Genomic DNA, 26,424 nt, shown 5'->3' on the forward strand with positions numbered 1-26,424 from the left:
CCCTTCAGCTGCTTTCCCTTCTAATTTTCTTCCTCTCAGAGGTAATCACCATCACCTGTTTGTTATTTATATTTCCAGACACACACATACACACTTTTTTTTCTTCCTTTCTTTTATCTTTTCTTTTTCTTTTCTGTTTCACAAAGCAAAGTAGTCTACATACATAGTTCTGTGACTTGCTCTTTTCATTTAATATGCTTTGGAAATCTTTCAATATTAGTACCTATAATTCTGCTTCATTCTTTTTGGCATTTGCTTAATATTCGTATACAAGGAGGTGCTAATACTTATTCAGTCAGTTCCCTATTGTTAGACATGTAGATAGTTTCCAATTTATCACAGATTGTAAAATAATGAACATTCTTCTACATGAATCTTCCTATTTGGGCAAATATTTTTGCCTCTGTGTACAATAAGTTTTAGCTAATATTAATCTTTTCTTTTCTTATTACATTCATGGGACCTAGAGTACAGTAATCAATTCTGTTGGTGAAGGTGACTTTTTTATTTTTTAAATTAAAAATTTTTTTAACATTTTTATTGGAGTATAATTGTTTTACAATGGTGTGTTAGTTTCTGCTTTATAACAAAGTGAATCAGCTATACATATACATATATCCCCATATCTCCTCCCTCTTGCATCTCCCTCCCACCTTCCCTATCCCGCCCCTCTAGGTGGTCACAGAGCACCGAGCTGATCTCCCTGTGCTATGCGGCTGCTTCCCACTAGCTATCTATTTTACATTTGGTAGTGTATATATGTCTATGTCACTCTCTCACTTTGTCCCAGCTTGCCCTTCCCCCTCCCTGTATGCTTAAGTCTGTTCTCTATGTCTGTGTCCTTAAGTACGTTCTCTACGTCTGTGTCTTTATTCCTTTCCTGCCCCTAGGTTCTTCAGAACCATTTTTTTTTTTAGACTCCATATATATGTGTTAGCATACGGAATTTGTTTTTCTCTTTCTGACTTACTTCACTCTCTGTATGACAGACTGTAGGTCCATCCACCTCACTACAAATAACTCAATTTCATTTCTTTTTATGGCTGAGTAATATTCCATTGTATATATGTGCCACATCTTCTTTTTTTTATTATTTTTATTTTTTGCGGTACGCGGGCCTCTCACTGTTGCGGCCTCTCCCGTTGCGGAGCCCAGGCTCCGGACGCGCAGGCCCAGCGGCCATGGCTCACGGGCCTAGCCGCTCCGCGACATGTGGGCTCTTCCCAGACCGGGGCACGAACCCGTGTCCCCTGCATCGGCAGGCGGACTCTCAACCACTGTGCCACCAGGGAAGCCCGTGCCACATCTTTATCCATTCATTGAAGGTGACTTTTTCACTTCTGGCTACAAAGTCAGTCTTCTGTACTTATTATAAAGGAGGACATTTACTATTATATACACTTCTACAAGTTAATAAACATTTCCTATAACCCTAGTTTTCCAAATGAACTTCCAAATTAGTTTTCAGCATTTGAGATAAGTATATATTTTCACCCTTTTTCTATTAATATGGTGAATCATTTACCTTTGTAAAATAAATATCTCTCATCTTTCTAATTAAAAGCTCTCTGTTGCTTGCCTTTGCTTGTAGAAGTCAATCCAAATGCCTTATTATGACACACAAACTTTCATGGTTTGGCTTCAGTTTAGCTCTTGAGCTTCATCTTTTGCCCCTCAACCACCAATATTTCAGCTACATGAAACAGCTTGTTTTCCCCAAACCAGTTGCAACTCTGGCCTTAGCTCAAATTCTCCCGCTCTGGGCCCTTTCTGTCCACTCCATCTTGGCCTGAAATAACTCTCTGTTAGCTTTCAAGACTCAGCAGCAGAGTGTACGAGGCAGAGTTAATGATCACTTCTTAGGATCTCCATAGCCCTGTGGGTTTGTCTTTGTGTTCATTGATTCAATCCATGCTAAGTGGGAACCTACCGGATGCCTATTGCTGGGGCTCCTGAGAACCCAAGATGAATTAAATGGTCCCTGCTTTCAAGGAAATCATTCTCCAGAGGGGGCTTTACAGGTGTGTGATTGATAGAAGGCCATGAATTCTGGAAAAGGACGTCAGCTGGCTCTTCCCAAAACTTCCCTGGGGAAAGAGCCAGTGATAAACACTTAACATGTGAAGAGGGAGGAATCAAGGTGACTGTAGGACACTGGGGAATGTGACAGAACAAAAGAGACTGGTGAGGAGGGTGACCTGTGGGCCTATTTATATATGGTTGGTGATTAAGAATGTAACTTCAGAGAGGCACATTTTGAGCTCCATTCTGTTTAAAAATCCCTTGATGATTGTTCTTTCCATGAACTGACATGTATGACACAGCCCACCCAAAGTCTTTACAGGCTGTTCCATAGATGAGAAGCCTTATTAGCAGACCCATGAATTCTGTTTTTATTGCTCTTTTTCTTTAAAGCTAATTACAGAAGGGTTTCAGTAAGAGAATCAACTTTAATGAGAGCCATGAATAAGCATTATTAAGGTAAAATATTGTATAGCCAAATGTCACCAGGACGTTTCCAAACAGAAAGCTAAACTCCTGCACACTTCCATGTGCCCCCACCTTTAGTTAAAGCACGTGGATTTATGAAAAAGAATGAGGGAAAATGAATGTATCAACAAGTATTTTTTGAGGGCTCCGTTACTTGCCTTGTCCTGTGGAAGGTATTGTAGATTGTCAAAGAGGTACAGGGTGATTTTCCGAAAGGGACTTGTGATCCAGTTGAGGAGGAAAAGCTGCTCCATTTTAAAAAGAAAGAAAAAAATACCATGTTTAATAAGGTGCTAAAGGCGTGGTGAGAGATTGGTGGTGGCTTGAGTTATTAAGAAAGGCTTCTCAGAGGGTGTGGGATGTTTTTTCTGGGTCCTGAAAGATTGTCCAGATCTGGGTAGGTGGAGGGATGGAGGATGTTCAAGCAGGAGAACCAGAGTGAGAGACACTTTGGAGGTGGGAGTGGGCACGGCATTTGACTAGCGGGGGGTGGGAAAGACATTCCACTGCAGACTGGCCACAGTCAGAGGGACGCTGAGATGTTGGCTGCCATTTGTCGGTAACAGGGGCTGTAGCCCCTTGGAGTCAGGATGCTGCCTCTTCAATGGGGGGAACCAGTCCATTGCTGGTCCTTGTTGGATTACACTAGGCAACCTCCCTTCATGAGGCTGGGAGCTGGAGGTATATTTCCCTCACTTTCTCCTCTCCAAGCTAAACATTTCTCACTCAGTCAACAGTCCTGATCTCATGATATCCTGGATTCTCTTACCTGTTTACGTCTTAGTTTGTAAATTACATTTAAGAGATTTTGCTCATGTAAAGAATTTGGTGGAATTGCTTGCGTTGGTGTATATTCTATTTGTAGAGTTTTGTCCTGTCCTGAGAATAATTTGGACCTTAGTTCATATGTCTACACGACAGAGATAAATTCATCTTTGTCTAAGATGCAGCTGCTCCTTTTTCCAAGAAAGGATGATAGGGTTTTCTTTATGCCTTATTTGTTATAATCTACAAGCAGATGATTTTCAGAGTCACACTTCCTTTTATCTAAAAGCCCAGTGTAAACTCACCTCTGCCCTCCCACCCTCCTACTATAGGCCACTCAACAATTGAGACCTTCCAACCATCAGCCTTTGTCATCAAAGCTCAGAATTGCAATTAAGAAGGCCAGTGAAATCATCAGTGGGAATAATGCCACCCATAGAACAAAGTGAATGTCCCACAATACAGTGGTGCTATAAGTTCTGATGCATTCAAAATCATGCAGTAACATACAGACATTTAAAACAGTGAGTTAGAATTTTATTATGGTTTATTGGAAAAGAGGCATCACTGGCTGAGAAGAGCATGGTGCAACAACGTGTGAGTAATATGAACTAATTCTTATAGTAGAAACAAGTACAGAAATGCTTGTCTCTATCCACAATTATAGATGGAGATTTCCACAGCCCACTCTGAGCAATTGATAGGCTACTGTGCTGAAAATCATCAAGGATATCCAAAACTGAACATCATAATCAACCACAGAATCTAGTAGACATCCATAGAGTCCTCCATGAAACCACAGCAGAAAAAACATTCTTATCAAGTGCTCATGGAACATCTACCAAAACAGACCATTCCTCAAGCCATAAAACAAGCAAATCTAACCAAGTTTAAAATAATTGGAATCATACAGAGTATGTTCTCTGACCACAATGGATTCAAATTAGAAAGCTATAAGGAAAGACAGCAGGAAAATATCCAAACACTTGGAAATTAAGCCACATGCCTATAAATAATCCATGGGACAAAGGACACATTTCAAAGAAAATTTTAAAGTACATAGAATTGAATGAAAATGAAACTACATCATATCAAAATATGTGGGACGCAGCTAGAATAGTGCCAAGAGGGAAGTATATAGCCACAAATGCTTACATTGGAAAAAAGTTCTCCAACCAATAATCCAAGTATCTAGCTCAACACTAAAAAAGAACAAAATAAAGCCAAAGCAAGCAGCCATAAGAAAATAACAAAGATGAAAGCAAAATCAAGGTAATGAAAAACAAAATCAATAGAAAAAAGTCAATAAAACAAAAATCTGTTTCTTTGAAAAAAATCAATAAGATGAATAAACCCAGCAAGACTGACAAAGATCAAAAGAGAGAAGATACAAGTCACCAATCCTAGGAATGTAGAAGGGGTTATTTCAACAGATCCTGTAGCCCTGACAAGGCTTCCGAGACAGCTTGGCCCTGTTCTCAGTTTGTTAGAGTCCAGACCCTGGGCTGGCGGCAGCTCCCTAAGAGCCAGGACAGTGAGGTGGGCTCCAGGCAAAGGGAGTGTGGCAAGGAGTGGAATGCGAAGCCAGGAATCCAGATACAGTCTGGTGCAATTAAACGAAGGCCCAGTACTGAGACTGGGGCTCCAGGGCCCATGAGTGGGCCCACAGAAGAAGGCTGGCTAGGCTAAGAAGGTGGCTGTTGGCACTAGGCTTGCAAGGGGTTCACCTACACAGAGAGAAGCTAAGCAGACCTCAGGGGCCATCTTGTCCAATAATCTTTTTATTTATTTTTTCAGATAGTGGGAGGTGAAGAAAACCAATGCTCAAGGTGAGAGAATGTATCTTCTGAGACCAAGCAGCTAGTTCAGTGTCAGAGTGAGGATGAGAGTGGTGAATGGAGACACACTCCATAGGATAAAGAGGGCTGGTCAGCTTTGCCTCCTTTACACATGAACTAGAACAGGGCTTTAGCTGTAATACCCATATGTATTTTGGGAATATTTCTTCCATCTTTTCCTTTGACTTTGAATAGCAGATGTGGCCTATTGCGTTGCTGTGATTTTCAGATGAAATGAAGCACAGTGATTTACTTTTAACCAAACCCCAGTCATACTTCCTCTCTCTGACTCAGCTTCCTCATCGTAAATGAGATGGATGACACACGCCACCAGCTAACATTTACAATGACATCCTGGCTCTTCTGATGAAAGCCTATATGGCATTTGTATTAATAATTTTCCCCATGAGATGAAAGATTAAAAGAGAATTGTCGCACTAGCTAAGGAAACGTTAAGCCATAGGGTTCCTATGGCACCAAATGGCTAATTTCTTCCCTGTAAGGGAGCTGAAAATAATCTGATGAAGGAAATAGGGAAACTGAAAGTGGGTTGTTACCTCTCTCAACATCCAACCCATTTATTCCCACAAGACTGTCCTGCGGCATCTACCTCATCACGTCATGTGACCTTTGTGCCACTGCACCGGAGACACATTTCTGGCTTTACTCTTAACAGCAGGTACCCCGGGTTCTCTGGACACATGACAGACAACTCTACTTAACTCTTAATTTTCCCTTCCACAGGGTGATGCCTACCAGGAAGAGGTGCATCTGAGCCTCAAGTCCTTTGTCTGAAATGGGGGTGACTACAGCATCGTCTTATAGAGTAGTCAGGAGGAGTGCAGTGAATGAACATTAATAGGGCAACCGGCACAGTGCCTGGCAGGTGACAGAGGCTTCCTGAAAGTTTGCTATTTGAGCCATCTGTGTCCCTATTATTGAATCTGGAGCTCACCTCTCCAAAGTTCCATGAGTCAGGGATGACCTCTGTCTTCAGTCAAAGATATTGATTATTCATTTGCTTTAGTCAAGAAAGAGTACTGTCATACCACAAGATTATAACTCCAACTCTGTGTCAGCTCAACCTCCTAACATGTGAATCCATTCCAGGAGATGGATGTGATGGTGCAGCACTGCTCTCGATGCCACCGAGGTGAACGTGAGGCTGAGACTCGATGGGATGAAAGCTGGGAAGTGATTGCTCGGTCTTCCTGGTGCCTATTTTGGGTTCTCAGCTTCACAGCGTCTGCACATTTTCTTGGGGGCTGCAGTATGAACAGCATGGGTTTTGTCATGGAGGGTGAATAACAAGGTAATTGCCAGTAACTGGTTTTGAAAATCAGCCAACTGGTTTTTGCTGCTGGGAAGAAGCAGCATGGATGCTGGAAACAGGTTGCATTGTGGGTGTGTGGTGTCTATGCGGCCATAGCTTCCAGTGTCAGTGTTGAAGTTGATAGGTTCTCATAAAGAGCTTGACAGCTGCCCTATAAGCCAGGGAACAGAAACTGAGCTGTTACAGGGCTTCAAACAACATTTATTATAAAGCCAAGTTATTCTGGTGGGTTGATTAGAAATGATTTTCATCTTTTGATGCTTGTTAGTGTTTTCCAAATTTTTGTACCATGAACATACATGATTCATCAGAAAAAGTTGAGTATTAAAAATAAAATGACTTTGAGGGCTTTCTTTTTTTTTAAGTTTTAAAAAAAATTAATTAATTTAGGAGCTTCTCTGGTGACACAGTGGTTGAGAATCTGCCTGCCAATGCAGGGGACACGGGTTCGAGCCCTGGTCTGGGAAGATCCCACATGCCGCAGAGCAACTGGGCCCATGAGCCACAACTTACTGAGCCCGCGCGTCTGGAGCCTGTCCTCTGCAACAAGAGAGGCCGCGACAGTGAGAGGCCCGCGCACCCCGATGAAGACTGGCTCCCGCTCGCCGCAACCAGAGAAAGCCCTTGCACAGAAACGAAGACCCAATGCAGCCAAAAATAAATTTATTTAAAAAAATTTATTTATTTATTTTTGGCTGCATTGGGTCTTCGTTGCTGTGTGCGGGCTTTCTCTAGTTGCGGCATGTGGGGGCTACTCTTTGTTGTGGTGCGCGGGCTCCTCATTGTGGTGGCTTCTCTTTGTTGCAGAGCACAGGCTCTAGGCACACGGGCTTCAGTAGTTGTGGCATGTGGGCTCAGTAGTTGTGGCTTGAGGGCTCTAGAGCACAGGCTCAGTAGTTGTGGCGCACGGGCTTAATTGTTCCATGGCATGTGGGATCTTTCCAGACCAGGGCTCAAACCCGTGTCCCCTGCATTAACAGGAGTATTCTTAACCACTGCGCCACCAGGGCAGCCCGAGGGTTTTCTTAAAAGCAATGATCTTTTATTCTTTTTGTTGACTACATAGTAGACCATGCAACCTTGAATGTTCAGCTCAAAGAGCACCATATATATACAAATACATCACACCCACACAAGTACCTGACAAAGACCAAAAGCATATTCCCAGGTCCTCCCAGGCTTCCTTGTGCCCCAGCCAGTCAGGACCCATCCAAGAGTACCCACTCTTCTGACTTCTGCCACCATTGATTAGTTTATGTCCATGAACTTTTAAATTAAAAAAAGCTATGATATTGGCAAAATTAGTGCTGTTAAGTATGGCCCATTCTTCTTGTGTGGGCAGTAACATTTCAATAAACTCAAGGCTATTTTTACAGGAAATCTTATAAATATATAACTTTAAGGATACCAAATCTCATATAAAGTAGATTAGGCAAATTAATTGATGAAATCTAGAATTTTCTTTTCTCAAATATGTACAGCCCGGTGTGGACCTCACGGTTCTGCTGAACAGCATGCAGGCTGAGTACGAAGCCCTGGCCAAGCAGAACCGCAGGGACGCCGAGGCCTGGTTCAATGAAAAGAGCGCTTCACTGCAACAGCAGATCTCTGAGGATATGGGAGCCACCACCTCAGCCCAAACGCTGGAAATTGAACTTCAGTCTCTCCTAGCCACGAAACACTCCCTGGAGTGCTCCTTGACAGAGACCGAGGGCACCTACTGTGTGCATCTGGCCCAGATCCAGGCTCAGATCGGGGCCCTGGAGGAGCAGCTACACCAGGTCAGGATGGAGACCGAGGGCCAGAAACTGGAGTACGAGTAGCTCCTGGACATCAAAGTCCACCTGGAACAAGAAATCGAGACCTACTGTCTCCTCATCGGTGGAGATGATGGGGCTTGTGAGTCCAAAGGTTACAAGTCTAAAGATTATGTATCTGGAAATGTGGGAAACCAAATCAAAGATCTGGCCAAACCCATAGTGGTTAAGAAAGTCCTTGAGGAGGTAGACCAAAGCAGCAAAATACTTATCACCAGGCTCCACTCCCTGGAGGAGAAATCTCAAAGCAATTAATTTGATACACAAGAGAGAGCATATGCCAAATACTCTCTGAGAAGAGAAGGTGTTATATATCTGTCTGGAAAAATGAGCAAGCCTAAGAAAAAGGTCTGTCCTCTTGCCTTTCTGTTACTGAAATATAACCTTTCTCTGGGAAATCAATAGCATTATCAATAGCATCTTCGCATTCATTTGGAAGAACGTCATGTACAGATGTGATGACTCATTTGATTACTGTACAGAAAATGATGTCAATTCTTTGTAGTCAGTAAACCTTCTTCCTTTAAAAAAAATGTATATATATACAAACACATAACAAATAATCTTAACTTTAGCATCACTAAATCAAATCATTTTGGAACCTGAAATTATTTCATAGCAATACCAGACAGAATTACATGCCATGTTATATAAGTGGGAGAGTGGGCATGGTTGACTTGAAAATTGTGAGAAGGTGCTCTTTTTTAAAAAATTGAAATATAGCTGATTTAAATGTTAGTTTCTGGTGTACAGCAAAGTGATATATATATATATATGCATATATATATGTATATATATATATCATATATTATTTTCCAGTATGGTTTATTACAGGATATTGAATATAGTTCCTTGTGCTATCCAATAGGACTTTGTTGTTTATCTATTTTGTATATAATAGTTGGTATCTGCTAATCCCAAACTCCTAATTTATCCCTCCACCACTCCCTTTCCCCTTTGATAACCATAAGTTTGTTTTCTATGTCCGTGAGTCTGTTTCTGTTTTATAAGTAAGTTCATTTGTGTCATATTTTAGATTCCACATATAAATGATATCATACGGTATTTGCCCTTTTTGTTCCGATTTACTTCACCTAGTATGATAATCTCTAGGTCCATCCATGTTGCTGCAAATGGCATTGTTTCATTCTTTTTTATGGCTGAGTAATTTTCCATTATATCTATACATAGATATATATTTACCACCTCTTCTTTACCCATTCATCTGTCGACAGACATTTAGGTTACTTCCATGTCTTGGCTTATAAATAGTGCTGCTATGAACATTGGGGTGCATGTGTCTTTTTGAATTAACAGTTTTCTCTGTATATATGCCATGAGTGGGATTGCTGGATTATATGGCAACTCTATTTTTACTTTTTAAAGGAACCTCCATACTGTTTTCCACAGTGGCTGCACCATTTTACATTCCCATCAACAGTGTAGAGTACTGTTCCCTTTTCTCCACACTGTCTCCAACATTTGTTATTTGTAGAGAAGTAGCTCTTGAACACAAGGGTTTGTGATCGACTTGCTAAGATAGTTGGGCCACAGCTAACTTCAGTAGTTCTAAAGGATTTTTCAAACCTAAAATTTCTGGAACAGAATTTTGCTTGAATTTAAAGTCCCCACACAGGAACTTCTCTGGTGCTCCAGTGGTTAAGAATCCGCCTTCCAATGCAGGGGATGCGAGTTCGATCCCTGGTCAGGGAACTAAGATCCCACATGCCGTGGGGCAACTAAGCCCACGCACTGTAACTACTGAGCTCAACTCTCTAGAGCCCATGCGCCGCAACTAGAGAAGCCCACACGCCATAATGAAGAGCCTGTGCACCGTGATGAAAGATCCCGAATGCTGCAGTGAAGATCCCAAGTGCTGCAGCTAACACCCTACACAGCCAAATAATAAAATTTAAAAAACAAACAAACAAACAAAAAACCAGTTGCCACACATTCTATAAATTGATGACATTTGAACTCTATTTGATAGTGGGTATAGTAGCCCTTACATGTGCTCACCATTGGGGTCACCCAATGGGGATTTGGGGATTTGGGTGAAAGAGGTGAAGTTCACAGCCTGCCCTGGGCCTTTGGGTTCTCACAGGTTGCTGAGTGATGATTCACCAAGTCAGAGATGAGACTTAAGCAGGAGCTCGTTTATAGTGTACTTTATGCCCCATATATTTAACTCAGATTTCCTGGAGAACAGTTCATCGCATGTGCCAGTTCTCCATAGAACCTGAAGCCATTCAAGTCACTAGGGGTTGGTGCCACTAACAACAAAATCCTAAAAAGAGATTCACTGACCATTATTGCAAAACCCAAAGTCTGTACACAACCTTACTAAATATGGATACTTCTAGTTAATAATGTTTAGCTTTCTCTTATGAAAGTGATGCATGCTAACTGCAGAAAAAGTAGAAACTAGAGAAAAGAATAAAGAAAATTAAACTTACCTGTAATCACAATTTTCATAGTAACTGCTATTAAGATTTCCATGATGTTTTTTAGCCTTTATTTTTACTTATGCAAAACTGAGATCAGGTTCAATGATTCTCCAAATTATTCAATATTATTAGAAGAGTTTTTTTTTTTTTTGGCTGCACTGTGTGGTTTGTGGGATCTTAGTTCCCCAACCAGGGATTGAACCTAGGCCCTTGGCAGTGAAAGGGAGTCCTAACCGCTGGATGGCCAGGGAATTCCCAGAAGACATTGTTTTTAATGATTGCATAATATTCTATCCCATTAAAGCATTATAACTTAATTAAACATTTTCTTATTTTTTAATATTTAGGCTATTTCCAATATTTATCACTATAAAAGCTTGGGTATTCAATCATTCATTCATTTACTCAGTAAATCACACTGAGTTTATACTCAGGCCCTGTACAGTTGCAGAGGGTACAAATTGGGGATAAAAAAAACCAGATGTGGTCTTTTGCCTCATAGAGCTTACATTCTGGTTAGGAAGTCAGAAACAAATGAAATAAGCTAATCAAATAAAGACAATTTAAAAACTAATCAAATAATTTAAAATGCAGCCATGCCCAGAAGAGCCAAAATAATCTTGATAAAGAAGAAAAAAGTTAGAGGACTCACATTTTCTGATTTCAAGACAATATGGTACTGGCCTAAGTATAGATATATAGATCAATGGAATAGAATTGGGAGTCCAGAAATAAATCCATACATTTATGGTCAATTTATTTTTGACATAGGTTCCAACACTGTTCAATGGGGAATTGTCTTTTCAGCAGATGGTGCTAAGACAACTAGATATCCACATGCGAAAGAATGAAGTTGGACCCCTTCCCACATCCTATATAAAAATAAACTCATGCTGGATCAAAGACTTTAAGAACTAAAACCACAAAACTCTTAGAAAACACATAGGAGTAGATCTTTGTGATCATGGATTAGGCAATCATTTTTCAGCTATGATACGAAAAGCACAAACAACAGAAGAAAAATAGATAAATTGAACTTCATTAAAATGAAAATTTTTGTGCTTCAAAGGACACTGTCAAGAAAGTGAAAAGACAACCAGAGAATGGGAGAAAATATTTGCAACTCATATGTCTGATAAGGGACTGACATCCAGAATATATAAGGAATTATTATAATTCAACATTAAAGACAAAAATAACCCAATTTAAAAAATGAGCAAAGGATTTGAACAGACATTTCTCCAAAAAAGACATACAGATGGCCAGTAATCACATGAAAAGATGCTCAACATCTTTAGTCATTAGGGAAATGCAAATCAAAACCACAATAAGATATCACTTCACACCCACTAGGATAGCTGAAATTAAAAAGACAAACAATATCGAGTGCTGTTGGTGAAGATGTGGAGGAATTGGAACTCATATGTTGCTGATGGGAATGTAAAATGCTACACCTGCTTTGGAAGAAGTTTTGGTGGTTCTTCAGAATGTTAAACATAGAGTTACCACATGACCCAGCAATTCCACTCCTACGTATACACCCAAGAGAACTGAAAGCATATGTTCACATGAAAATTTACATGAATGTTCATGGCAGCTTTCTTTATAATAGCCCCAAAGTGGAAATAACCCAAATGTCCATCAGCTGCTGAATGGATACAATGGAATAGTATTCACCTAGGAGAAGGAATGAAACACCAACACGTGCTGTAACATGGATGAGACTTGAAAACATGCTGAGTGAAAGAAGCCAGACACAAAAGGGCACATATTTATAATTCCATTTATATAGAATGTCCAGAATTGGCCATTCTGTAGAAATAAAAAGTAGATTAGTGGTTGCCAGGAGCTAGGGTGGAGAGAGGATGGAGACTGCTAATGAGTCTCTACCCAGGTTTATTTTGGGGGTGACAAGAATGTTCTGGAGTTAAATAGTGGGGAAGATTGTACAATATTGTGAATATACTAAAACTGACAATTGTACATGTTCAAAGGATGACTTTTTATAGCAGATGAATTATATCTCAATCAAACAGAATTGCTAAAAATGTGGGTATGTTAAATAAAATGAGCCAGAGGGAAGAGGGGACTTGACTTCATCAAGCATGTGAAGTCTGAATGTCAGAGCAGTCATCTAGGTGAAGAAAGGAAGAAAGTGTTTTAGATAACAGGGCACAGCGTGAAAGGTCTCAGGAGCGGGGTGTGGAGGGGCCATGCCTTTTCTGATGGGCCCCTCATTATTTCCTTAGATTAGGTGAAAGAGACTAGGCATTAAAGTGTAAATAAAATCTCATTTCCGAGGCAATGAAGTTCGTTGTAAAAATTATGATTTTCAGGTAAATAGTAAAATGAAAATAAATCACATCCTGCAGAGTTGGCAAAGAGGGAGGGGAAAGGTACTCTCAGACACCATGAGCTGATGTATAAATCGGTACAAGTTTTATGAAAAGCCAATTGAAATACTTATCACAGGAGTGTGTTGTGGATGAATAGTCAGTGTTCTGAATATAGTATAGGTAGCTTTCACTCATTGTGACTGGCTTAATTAATGCCATTTGTTTAAAATCCATGATGTCTCGTGTATTTCTCACAATAATCCCATTTTACAGATGAGGAAAAAGAGACTCAGAAAGTCTCAGTGGTTTGCTGCAGTTCACACAACCACGAGGTGGGTCTGTAACCTAGGGCAGTATGAATCCAAAGTTCACTCTTGTCTATCGAGCTGAATGCAGAAATATGCAAAGCTTCACAAGGCTTTGTCATTCGCCAGCCAGCAAAAGTGACATGTGCCTTTCTTAGAACTATCTTCTTATGCTTTTAAAAGAACGGAAGACAGAGGAGTGAAATTTGAGGTCAGTGGTTTTTCTTGTTCATTTTTATATCGTAGCGCTTGGCACATAGAAGCATTAAATTCATGTTGAATTGTGTCATTATGGCGTACTCGGCTTAAAAGAACACATGCCAGTTAACATACAGACTTAGAGATTAGGTGGCTAACTCATAGAATATATATTCATTTAAAAATTGTAATTAGTCATTGGGAAACTAAGTATGTGATTCAATTGGAAAACTATCAATTTGCTGGTCTTTTAGGAAATGCACCTGTAATCCCAATTGAATGTTACCTGTATCCATTTCCAGGATACTGCTCTAGATGGGGAAAAATTGACACCTAGGTAAACTGGAGAAAATGTTGAAATTTATAGCAATAGTATTATAGTCTGCTTTTTTCCATTCCTGAATATTTTTTAAAAACTTTTTATTTTGAAATAATTACAGAATATTGTCACAAATATTTATTGTGCTTTTTACTCCTCTCTTCCTTTGCTAGGATCAGCATTCCCGTCCCCCACCTTGTTTTTTCGTATTGTTCTTTAACTTAAAATACAGTCTCAGACATTCACTTGGATTAATATAGCTAAGTGAAAAGGCTTATTTAACAGTCAAATATCTACATTCCAGAATAATTTCAGGGAAACACAATCAGAGAATGTTCAAGTACATTACATATCACAAACCATTGTAAATTGGTGCTAATAAGTGAAATGAAAAGTTAATGAAAAAATTGTGATTCATGAGATTTCTGCATTATCAAATGAAGTGTTATAAGCTTTCTAGTTCTGATTACTGGAGGGATGTTGAAAGCATCTTTAACTTCGTTAGCCTTTAGTGAATACATTCACCAAACATTTATTTTGTACCCATTCCAGGTGAAGCATTAGGAATGCAAAGAGGAATAGAGACACAATCCTGCAGCTTCTTCTGGGTGACAAAATGTGTAAATGGGTGCTGGAGCCTGCACTAGGTTAGGGGACAATGATGCAGGGCACTAACTCGACATTTTGGAGGCATCCTGGGATGTGAGGGAATTGATAGGGAGGGATGGCATGGCAATGACAAAGAGCCCTAAAGGTTTAACTTTTCTTCATTTTTAATTTTGGCAGCGTAACTTTGTTACATTTTCTGTGCAAAGCCTTGTGCCGTGATAAAATGGTGAAAAGGCATCATGCAAACAGGCAAAGAGGTCCATGGCAGCAGAACACAAATAGCGCTCTCATACAATAAGGGATGTTATTACTTGAGGGGGGAGGGGCACTTTCTGGGTGTCTGATATTTGATGTGGATCGTTAAGGATTGGAGGGGATCTGAGAAGGGGAAGTGGAAGGGAGGGGAGGAAAGAAGGGATTGCAGGCAGCAGTTCATTGCATATATGGACACGGGAGGTGTGAGAAGGTGGGGTGGAGAAGGTGGTGATGGAAAATTCGGTTTGGTTAGGAGTATGGGTGTGGAGTTAGTGCATGAAGCCCAAAAGGCAGGTGAAGGATAGAACAATTATTTATTTATATTTATTACCTACTTTCCTGACTCGAATGGACCCTCAGTCAGTGCACGACCTCACCTATCCTGTTCGCTGGTATCCTACCATCTGCTTAGACTAGTTCTGGCACAGAGTGGGGGCTCTGCCAACATTTAGAGAACGAATGACGTGGTTGAAGAGTCTTTTTTGTCAATTACAGAGATAAGCTTTTGCATATAGTTGAGGTTCTTCCAATTCTCATTGCTGTACCATCAATCACTATATTTTGTGAATATATTACTATTTATTTATTCATTACACCATTGATGGATATTTGGTTTTCCTTCAGTTTGGGACTATTATGAATAGTGCTACTCTGAATATTTTCATACATTTCTTTTGGTGGCAGATGGATTTATTTCTCTTGGAGTGGAATTGCTGGATCACAGGGTATGCACATATTCAGTTTCAGAAGAAAATGCCAAACAGTTTTCCCAAGTGTTTGCCCTAATTTACACTCCTACCAGCAGTGAAAGAGTTCCTGTTGCTCCACATCCTCCCCCACTCTTGATATTATATTTTCCACTTTACCACTAGGGTGGGTGTGTAGTGTGTGCATTGTGGTTCAATGAGCAGTTACCTGATGACTAATGAAACCGATCACCTTTCATTTGCGTATTTTCCCCTTGAAGTTACCTTAAAATATAATGCACAGTTTAAACTGGTATTTTCTAATACTAGCTTTAGTATCTGAAGTTAGTCAGTATTCTAGTCCAAAGGAGACAAGAGCCTCACCACCTTTCATTTCTCTTCATTGCCATCCTCCCTCTGCTATGCTCCTTCTACCTTCCATGCCTACATAGAACTTTAGTTCCAGATTATTATTATATTAAGATGCAGCCATAGATGTTTAGACTTAACAGTTAATTTCATTGATTATTAAATATTGCATCCTATTTCCCATTTCTTTTTCTAGGATTTATTTTAATTCTTGCTGAGTACAACCTCAAGTAATTCTTTCAAGAGAGTTTCTGTGCAGTAAACTTTCTGAATCTATGTGCATCTGAGAATGTTCTCTACCTGTCCCCCTCCACAGTGTAGTTTAGCTGGGTGTTGAATTCTAGGTTTAAAAATTATCTTCCTTCAGAATTTTGAAGATGTTGCTCCATTGTCTTTTTGTGTCTGAAGTTGTGGATGAGAGGTCTGCTGTCCATCTGCTCATTCTTTTATCTATGTATTCATGTATGTATGTATTTTAAACTGTGTTAAAACATACAAACAGAAAATTTACCATTTTAACCATTTTAAGTGCACAGTTCAGAAGGCATTAACTACCTTCACATTTTTGTGTCTAATTCTTTTTTAAGTAATTGAATGTTCATCTCCAACTCCCAAACTTTCTAGAATTTCTTCTTTATCTTCGTTCTGACATTACACCAAGACTTGGGAGTTTTTGTTCATTTGTTCTTTTAGTCATTTTTTTTTTGTGGGGGGCTGCACTGTGTGGCTTGTGGGATCTTAGTTCCCTGACCAGGGATCGAACATGTCCCCTGCAGTGGAAGCGTAGAGTCCTAACCACTGGACCACCAGGGAATTCCCTGTTCTTTTAATCTTGCTTAGTACTTGTTGGAACATTTCAAAGGAGAAATTGGGTCTTCTCTATTACTTCTCTGTATTCTGATGCCTGCATCTTATATTGATGGGTGTTGAAATGTCTGAATCTATCTTCAATGTCTTTTAAATTTTCTTTTCCTCAGCCCAGTCTTTGTACTTGTATACCGTTGGTGTTTAGTGTGGTTGATTCCTCAGTCTCCATTTGCTCTTTCCACATATGTAGCAGCAATGGATTTCAGGAACTGTGCCCATCTCTAGGTGTGGTCTTGATTACTCTAAGTCAGTCATTGTAATCAGAGTCCCCCTGTAAGCAGTTAGCTCAAGAACCAGGATGAAGCCTGAACAAGGCATTCTCTTGGCAACATCCTCTTGATGCTGTCTGTGCTTATCATTGCTCCTGTGTCAGTCCTCGGCTGTGCACACAGTGTTTGGTCCACTGATATGCCCCTTCTTCTGCCTTCCATTGTAATTAGGGATTCACCTATTCTTTATAGCTCTTCTGCCAGTACTGGGGATTTGAGTGGACGGGGGAGGCTGCAGTGTGCCTGCAGGCAGCTAACATCATCCAGAACTTTTATCAATTTTTAAACAGAAAAAAAATTCTCATTCATAATATGAATGCACTTCCTTCTTAATTTCCTTGGCTTAGTTAAGCCTATTTGTATTTTGGGGTGATGCCCTTCTATTAGGGAAAGGATATGTGTTGCCAGCTCTGCGTGCCCATCATAAATGGAGTGAGAGCTCGTCTCCCACCCCAGAGAGCTAAGTCCTGTTCGGAGCTCAGCTCAGGTTCACACCAGGAAGTCCCTGTCTCTGTCAGATGCTTCACTGAGACAAAGGGAGCTTGTTATGTAATTTTAAAAAAATTACCAAAGCAATGAATACTTATGAACTTTAGAAAATATAGAAAGTATTGTTTATGGATTTTCAGGATGATTGATATTATATTTAAAAACCCAATAAGTATATTTAAAATATATATTTTAAAAAATGGTCAAAAAACAAATCCCCTTTAATCCCACAACATAAAGATATCCCTAGGCAGCAGGTGATTGAGATCAAGAGTTAGGGTCCGATATGACGTGATCTGGGTTCAAATCTTGGCTCTTCTGTGACCCTGTAAGATCAGCATTTCACCTTTCTAAGGACTGGTTTTCCAAGTGTGGCCTCTGACCAGATATCAGCATCAGACCCCATGCAGACCTACTGAGTCAAAAACTCTACAATGGGGAGGGCCTAGCACTCTGGGCTCAACAAGCCCAGGTGCTTCTAACGTATGCTCAATTTTGAGAACCATTACTCTAAGCATGGTTTATTTCATTTGCCCTTTAGCTATGTAATTATTTGTAATTGCATAAGTAATACATGGGTACATTCTTTCTGAAAAAAATTATGTCACATAGAGTGAAAAAGCAAAAGTCCCTCTTCACAACAGTCAGGTATAAGATTCCTTCCCAGTGATCACTGCAGTTACCAGTTTGCTGCCTGTTCTTGCAGATCTTTTTCTCTGTGCGTATACATGCATCTATGCAGACATACATGTTACTAGGAATATGTAGTTTTGTGGGTTTTCCTTTTTCAGTTTTAACATAAATGGTATCATACTTTCCCGAAGTTTTTATTATTATTATTATTATTACTATTATTATTATTATTTTACTTGCCTTGGGAATTTTTCAAAAACAGATCCATTAAAAAATTACTTCTTGGATCAACCATGATTTAATTTCTTTCTAATACAATCACACAGTAAAAATCTTTGCACATGTCCGCTCTTAAAATGTGTGAGAATCTCCCTCGAGTAATTTTCCACGAGAGAAGTTTTGGATCAAAAGAGAAGAGTGCACATCTAAATTTCTGAGGCATTCTCTGAAATGCTTGTACCAATTATGGTCCCACCAACAGTAAATAAGCACTGTTTCATCTCACTTCCACCAACACTAATGTCATTAAACTTTTCAATTTTTGCCAATTTTCAATTTCTTGGTGCAGTTTACACTGCATAGCTTTGAGTGCCAATGAAGTTGAATATACCTTCACGTGTTTGGTGGTCACCTGGGTATGTCCTGGAAATTCCCTCTTCATACTCTGCCTCCGTTTCCACGTTGTACAATGGAGCTAGTGATAGCACCTGTTGTGTGGGGCTATTGCAGGAATTACCACTCAAAATGGTCAGCACCGTGTGTGGCACATAGTGAGTGCTTAATAAATGTTTGCTCTTAATGATTAACATTTTGGTATAATTACTTCCATTTTTATATGTAGCTTTTGAAAGACCTGGTTATTATCATACTATATAGTTTTTAAAAATTGACTATGTTGCATTCTTTTCCCGGTATTTATACAGTTTTCATAAATATGTGATGATGACATAGTCCATCCAATAGCTTCACCACACTGACCCTCATCTCCTGAGGAGTGTTTAGTTTGTGTCTTTGTTGTTCTTGTAGTAAATAATAGTTGATAAAGCATCTTTGTGTATGAAGCTTTTTTAGGAGTGAGGATCATTAAGACCCATTCCTTATAATTTCAGCAATGAAGTTTCTGGAGCAAAAGAACAGAGCCTCTTTATATGTATAGAAAAATTATTTTCTATGTGGTTGTACAGATTAAAAATATTTTTATTATAAGGTTAATGCATCTACTCTTTTTGTACTTGTTACACACACACACACGTGAAAATCCAACCATCCTTAATGATATAACATCAAAGTACGAGGCCACTTCTCTCCCTCAGCATACTCCCTGTGGCATGCCAGATGTGTATCGTGTCATAACCTTTATCAATATAAACACAGAGAGAGAGAGAGAGAGAGAGAGAGAGAAATGTGGATGTGTGTTTGATTAGGCAGAGAAAATATGAGGAAAAAGAAGGCATTTATTAGATTATTATTATTAAAAAAAAAAGACAGTATTGCCCTGCTTTTCTTTTAACATTTGCAGACTTTTTTTTTTTTATGGTTTACCCTTCTATTACTCAGGTTCATGGAATTTCAAGCTAGACTTTATCTTTCTTTAAATACCGTCCTTTGCAGATGGATCCTCATGGTGAAAATTCAGATTTGCCCATGGTCCTGAAGAACAAGCACTAGGGCTCAGGAAACAACCCCAGCTGCCCCTGAAGGCCCAAGAAGGGTGGGCACAGCTTTGAAAGTCTGGGTATTTCTCAATGCCCTGAGGGTGGGCGCAGTGGTATCTCCCTCTCCCCGAAGAGTGAGGAGTGTATTTGTAATCTGAATATTGCCTGCCAGTTTGTGAAGCACACTACACTCTAACTAACCATGCAAGAGGCTCTGCCCTTCAGGTTCCGGAGGGCCCAAGCAACCAGCAAGACTGGGATAAATTTCGGGGCCTGGGAGCTGTCGGTTCAGAGTGGCAGGTTTCAGTGAGCACTACACACCTCCCCTGGCCTCTCAGCCCTCCTGCGAGTCCAGTCTTCTGCTGTTCTAGGACCCGGTCCCTCGGTCCTTAAATTCCTGCATCCCATGGGGAAGTTTTGCAATTCTGGCCCCCAAATGTGTCCCCATCTCTCAGACCCCTTCACTCCCTAAAACTCCTGGTGGGGCAGGGAAAAACACACCTGCTAGGACAATTCCGATGTCCCCCTTGTCCTTAGACACTCACGGCCGAGGCTCTGGGTCTCCAGGTCTCTGTAGACCTCTGAGATGGCAGCTCCTGGCTCTCCGGGTAAGGCGACAGCCATCAGAACCCCTGGAGGGTGACAGCCCTGTGACTAATCTTTCCCAACTCATTTTTGGCTTCCTGCCCTTTCCGTTCATTTGTAGCTGGCTCAGGCACACAGTTGCCAAGAAACGTCTTTATCAAGACCCTCTTTTACGAAATAATGCCTTTTGTCTTAGTGCTATCGGCGGTTACCACTCTTTTCTTACATATTGAAGGCACAACATTTTCCCTTATTTTCCTCCTGTCCCGAATGAATTGAGTTTTCTTTCAGGATCTTTGTAAGTTTTAGTTCTTTTTCTGATGGCTCTGGATTCTTGCCCACACACCCCATTATTTCTTTGAATTCCTTTTTAAAAAATTTTCTTTGAATTCTTGAACAAGCTGGCTCAGCTTATTCTATCGGTGACACTTATTTCTGTTATAGGAACTCTGTCTCCAACCCTAGATGTTTTTGCTTTTAATGTTTCTCATCCAGAAAGCTGATTTTATTCTGAGCTCTTAAGTTATTATTGCTAATAATAGTGCAGTTTGCCCATATTCCTCTGTTTCCTGAAGAAATCCTTCCGACACAATTGGAAATACTTTATTTTAATATTGTGAACTTGGGTTTTCACAAAGTCCATTTACCAATGTTATGCTTTCGGTTTCCTAAGATTTGGGATGTTCGGAGGCCCTACCTGAGGGCTGTGTCCAGGGCTTATTGCAGAAAACAGGAGCCAAAAGCCACAAAGTCCTGGGACCCTCAAGGTTAGCTGGAGTTTGAAAATAATAAAACACACTGAAACATATGCCATTTTTAGCTAAGTATGAACTGTAGCTGAGCCCTCAGCCCCGTGTATGAAGGTACCCTAGGAACCTGGCCTGAAGTGTACAAATAATATTACTGGTATCTTGAGCCACATGTGTGCCAGGAGTTATGTGAAATACTTTACAGGTGAGTTTTATACTCATGGCAAATTCAGGACATAGATATTGACATCACCGTTCTTGTTTAAGGAAAGCAAGGCTCTGGGAGATTTATTTCAAAAAACTAAGCGTTGGGTTTCCCTGGTGGTGCAGTGGTTGAGAGTCCGCCTGCCGATGCAGGGGACGCGGGTTCGTGCCCCGGTCTGGGAAGATCCCACATGCCGCGGAGCGGCTGGGCCCGTGAGCCATGGCCGCTGAGCCTGCTCGTCCGGAGCCTGTGCTCCGCAACGGGAGAGGCCACAATGGTGGGAGGCCTGCGTACCGCAAAAACAAACAAACAAACAAACAAAAAAAACCCCCTAAGCCTTCAACTATTAAATGGAAAAACCAAGATTTGAACTTACATAGCCTGCATACAACACTGATCAGTTAAAGAAAGTTCAGAAAGTTAGATCCGTCTTTATACAGATAAATCTCAGACCTAAGTGGACATCAGAATCCATAGAGAGCTTGCAGTAAGTTAGGAACCTGCATTTCTAACAAGTTCCCAGATGCTGCTACTGGACAGGGGACCACACATAGAGAGTCACTGCCTCAGATGAACAGTTCATATGGACAGTGCTTCGTGGTCTCTCCTTCAATTTCCTAGCAATTTGTCTTTCATCCTGGCTCTGGCACATTTCTTTTGCTGCCCCATGGTGTAGCTGTCAAAGGATGACCAGAAACTGTAAGGTCTTCAAAGGCACAATACCTGTTCAAATTCTCTCTACAGGTGCAGATAAGTGTTTATTAATTGTGTCATGAATGATGTAGGGTCTTGTTACCTGTTGTTAGTAAACAAATGCTTATCTTATTAATAACTATGATTTAATGATTACTTAAGCATTTTACAGTCATTTAAGAGATGCTTCTTTGCTCAGTACCAGAAGCCTAAAAGGCAAATTACTCAGTAGGCTAACAAAATATTGAAGATATAATAGACTTTTCTTCAGGTCTAGATGGACAACATCCCCATTTATGGGCCATGCTTGTAAATAACAAGCCTGGGCTTACCATAATTCCAAATGAAATTTGAAAGGGGCCTCTGATAGGCACTGAAGCTAGAAATCACCAGGGTTAATTATTCATAAATTCTTCTAACCTCCTCTGGCCAGAAAGGTATGGGGACTGAGGAACACTTACTGTTAACTGTTGATCATTTCAGCTCTCAGAAGCTGTGTTGGAGCTTGTGGCTCCTAGAGAGTAGACAGTCCAGGCAATTCCACCAAAACTCCCAGGTCTGTGACTTGGCCTGCCTGGGATCACACACCCACCCTTGACCAATTGCTGAGGCTGGGGGATGGAATTCAAAGACGCCCATGATAGGAATAGCCTACCCGAGAGGTGTGGCTGTTTTCACTAACCACTTCACTTTCCATTGCGTTATCAGAACAAGGTAGCTCTCCAGAAGATTCAGGCGGGCTGTTCCAGATCCCTTGTAATTTGAGATACCAGATGACCTTGATCACTTTGTGATCAATTCTACATCATAGCTTGGAGGTCCAATTTTATTAAGCATGGTCTTTTCCTTTTGGTGGAAAATTTTTTTATTTTTTCCTCATTTTGTAATTGTATGATTAATAAATGAACATGTTTTTGTTATAAAATGTCTAAATAATGTAGAAGTATTCAGGGATAATACTCCTTCCTAATCATTCCTCCTTCCCACTGTGCTTCCCAGCAGTATCTGCGCCATCTTTGTCTCCTCTCTGTGCCCTTATGTCTTCAAAGGTGGACCCAGTGAACCAAGCATCCTTTTGTTCACACCCTTAAGTGGTCCCCTCTCCTTGAATCTGAGCTGACACTGTGACTTGCTTTAACCAGTAAAATGTGGAGGAAGTAACAGTGTTTTTTTGAGACTAAACTTAAATCATTAAAAAAATGGCTGCCTTTGGAACCACAGTTTGGATGTGCCCTAAGTGTTTAACTATACATTTATTGATCAACATTTGAGGAGGGGGTTCAAATTTTCACTCTTTAGAGGCAATGAAGTAATGAGTATTTTGCATGTACAATTTCATGCACTTATGCATGAATAGAGACCTACAAATAACATTACTGGGTAAAAGGCAAGCACATTTTCCATATCCATGGATACCCAAATAGTCTTCCAAAAAGTTTTCACCAAATTACATGTGTTACAAGAATGTGTGACAGGGCCCATTTTCCTGCTTCCTCACCCAACTCACTATTCTGCTGGGTGAAAAATTGTATCTCTTTCTGGTGTTATTTTAATTTCTCTGATCCATCCATCTGGGCACTCGTCTTTACAGATGCATGCTGGCCAATTGTCTTTCTTCCTCTGTGAATCTTCTGTTTGGATCCTTTGCCCACATTTTGTCTATTAAGTTGATGGGCTTGCTTAATTTTTTTGTCTGTTTTGGATTTTTCTCAGTCTTTCACTTGCCTTTTCATATTGTTTATATCGTTTGTCTTTTTCTTCAAAAATGATTAATTTTCATGAGCTCACTTATGGCCTTTGAGTTTTAGGTCTTTTGATAGAAATATAATTTTCTATTTCTTGTAATGTTTCAATAATTTTATTTCTTAGCTTTAGCTCTTTAATCCTTTTGTGATTATTTTTGTGCATGGGGTTAGGTGAGCATTTTGGAGAGGGCATGCCTTTCATACGTAACGCACACCTTATACACCATACACAACAGCTGTGGGCAGGGCTATCTAGATAGATCTTTTCCTAATGTACAGCTAGTCAAATCCTCACACTTGCTGACTGGCTTATCTTTTCTTTAGTGACACCCACAGATCTGTATACCTTTTTCTTCTCAGCCCCATTCTAGTCTCTTGCATGATTTGTCTATTCCCATGTCAATATCACATAATTTTCACCAGTTACTTTTCATTTTTATTTTCTTCAGAAATTTCTTTGTGTTCTTAAGGATGCTCCTTTATGATATAAGTTTTGGAATTAATTTTTCTCGTTCTGGGGGTAAAGTCCTGTTGGGACTTTAACTGGCATCACAGTGAAATTATAGATGAATTTGGAGGAGGATTGGCATGTTTTTAGTATTAAATCATCCAATCCAGAAATCATGGTACGTCTTTCCATATAAGCAGGTTTTAAAAAATTTACTCATCCTTCATTAAAGTTTTTTTTCAACTTAATCTCACAAATTTCTTGTTTATTTCATGTTTCTTGTTTCTTTTGATTGTAAATGGGATATTATTTCCCTGCTTTCTTTTGTTAGCATTTGCCTGATTTGAATCTGTTTTATCTTCTTAGTATTTTCTTTGTCAGTTTATTTAATACACATATATCCTTTTTATATCTTTATTGAGAGTATAACTACTTTACAATGTTTTGTGCTAGTTTCTGCTCTACAACAAAGTGAATCAGCTATATGTATACATATATCCCTATATCCCCTCCCTCTTTAGCCTCCCTTCCACCCTCACTATCCCACCCCTCTAGGTGGTCACAAAGCATCAAGCTGATCTCCCCGTGCTATGCAGCAGCTTACCGCTAGCCATCCATTTTACATTTGGTAGTGTATATATGTCAGTGCTACTCTCTCACTTCATCCCAGCTTCCCTTTCCATCCCATGTCCTCAAGTCCATTCTCTACATCTGTGTCTTTATTCCTGCCCTGCCACTGGGTTCATCAATGCACACATATTTTTAATCAGTGTGAAAGTCTTTGACCTTTAATTAGTGGGTTTCATCCATTCATGATTCTTGTGACCAGTGAGGTGTTTGGACCTATCACTGATGTTTTGTTTAATGTTTTTTCTTTCCCTTTCATTTGTGCATTTTAATTTTTTTCCTTCTTTTTGCTTTTGGGGCTATTTAGTTTGGAAGTTGATCATTTCATTCTTATTTTTATAGTGGCTTACAATTTTTTACACAATTTTTTACATTTTTCTACTGCTACCTAGAATTAGTTCTGGCCCTACTTTCACAAAACACAACTGCCTTTAGCAAGCTTCTCTCATCCTCTTCAACCACTCTTTTTTATCTGTCCCCTACCAGCCATGTTGAGGTCTTCTGAGATTTTAGCTCCCTGTCATTGTAAAAAAATATTTGGAGTTATGCATCAGTAATTATTAAGGCATAAGGTGTACCTGTAATTTTTTTTTATTCTTTTCATATCATTGTTTCTCGTAGCCCACATCCTTCTGATTTTTGTATTCCTGTTTTCCTGGAATAATTCTTTCAGAGAGCATCTGTAGGTGGTTAACTTTCTGAGTCTTTGCTTTGCCCTCCCACTTGAATGGTAGTTTGGATGGATATAAGATTCTTGGCTTAGTACTTCTCTTTTTCAGTCTTCTGATGTTGTTTGTTTTCATGTATTTGATGCTGAAAGAGAACTTTCTTTGCAAGTAACCTATTTTCTTTCCCCCTCATGGAATGTTTTCAGGATGTTTCTCTCTTGGTCCTTTTGTACTGAAATATGAAAAAAGTGGATCTTTCTTCATATTTCTTCTTGAGCCTTGTAGCCTCCCTACAACACTATAAATTTTACTCTCTTTGTTTTTAAATATTTCTTTCCCTCTACTTTTTTCTTCTTTCTTTTCCTGGAATTCCTGTGAGGCTGATGCAGGGACTTCTGCATCTAAATTCCACGAATGTACACTCTCTTTTGTATTTTAATCTCTTTGGCGTTAGGAGGTTGTCTTCAGTTCTGGGAGGTTTTCTAGGCTCCATTGCCCAGGCTTTCACAATTCAGTTTTGTACATCTCTGGAGCCCACTGATTGAATTTTCTATGTAGTAAAAACCAGGTAGACATGGGATGGAAAAATCAAACTCTCATTCCCTGTGGTTACCAAAACTTAGAAAATAATGCCTTGGAATACACTGAAGAAGAAAAGTGTAGGAGATATATATATAATAAAATCAGATAGTCTTATTAAAGGTGATAAGTAATATCTGAAATGGAAACAACTCTCATGTTTATGGATACAAAAAATTAATAATAAATGTAATTCTCTTCAAGGTAATATATGAAATTTTGATCGTAATCCAAATAGTTTTTGAGGGCAGGAGAACTTGACAAAATGATCTTAAAGTTCTCAAGGAAAAATATATACAAGAGACACAGAAATTGACAAATGACATAGAATAGAGTTTAGGTAAAAGTTCATACAGAAATAGGACTTTGATATACCACAAAATTGGCACATCAATCCAGGAAGACATGGATGAATTATTAAATCAGTGCTACTGATATAAGTAGT

At 39.7% G+C, this 26,424-nt stretch overlaps 2 protein-coding genes across 2 annotated transcripts in view; both read left to right on the forward strand.

Moving 5' to 3' along the window:
• SHC3 (SHC adaptor protein 3) overlaps positions 1-26,424 on the forward strand; it is a gene marked incomplete at both ends in the record, with an annotated part of 148,143 nt that overhangs the window by 12,015 nt on the left and 109,704 nt on the right. The gene's annotated exons all lie outside the window — the stretch shown is intronic.
• Positions 6,207-8,498, forward strand: LOC307054259 (keratin, type I cytoskeletal 25-like; the record flags this gene model as incomplete). The annotated part of the gene is given in 3 exon segments (XM_079705861.1): positions 6,207-6,287; positions 7,908-8,246; positions 8,250-8,498. Coding segments are annotated over 3 exon segments (669 nt in total).

Source organism: Hyperoodon ampullatus, assembly GCF_949752795.1.
Source record: "Hyperoodon ampullatus genome assembly, chromosome: 6".
Taxonomy (NCBI): domain Eukaryota; kingdom Metazoa; phylum Chordata; class Mammalia; order Artiodactyla; family Ziphiidae; genus Hyperoodon; species Hyperoodon ampullatus.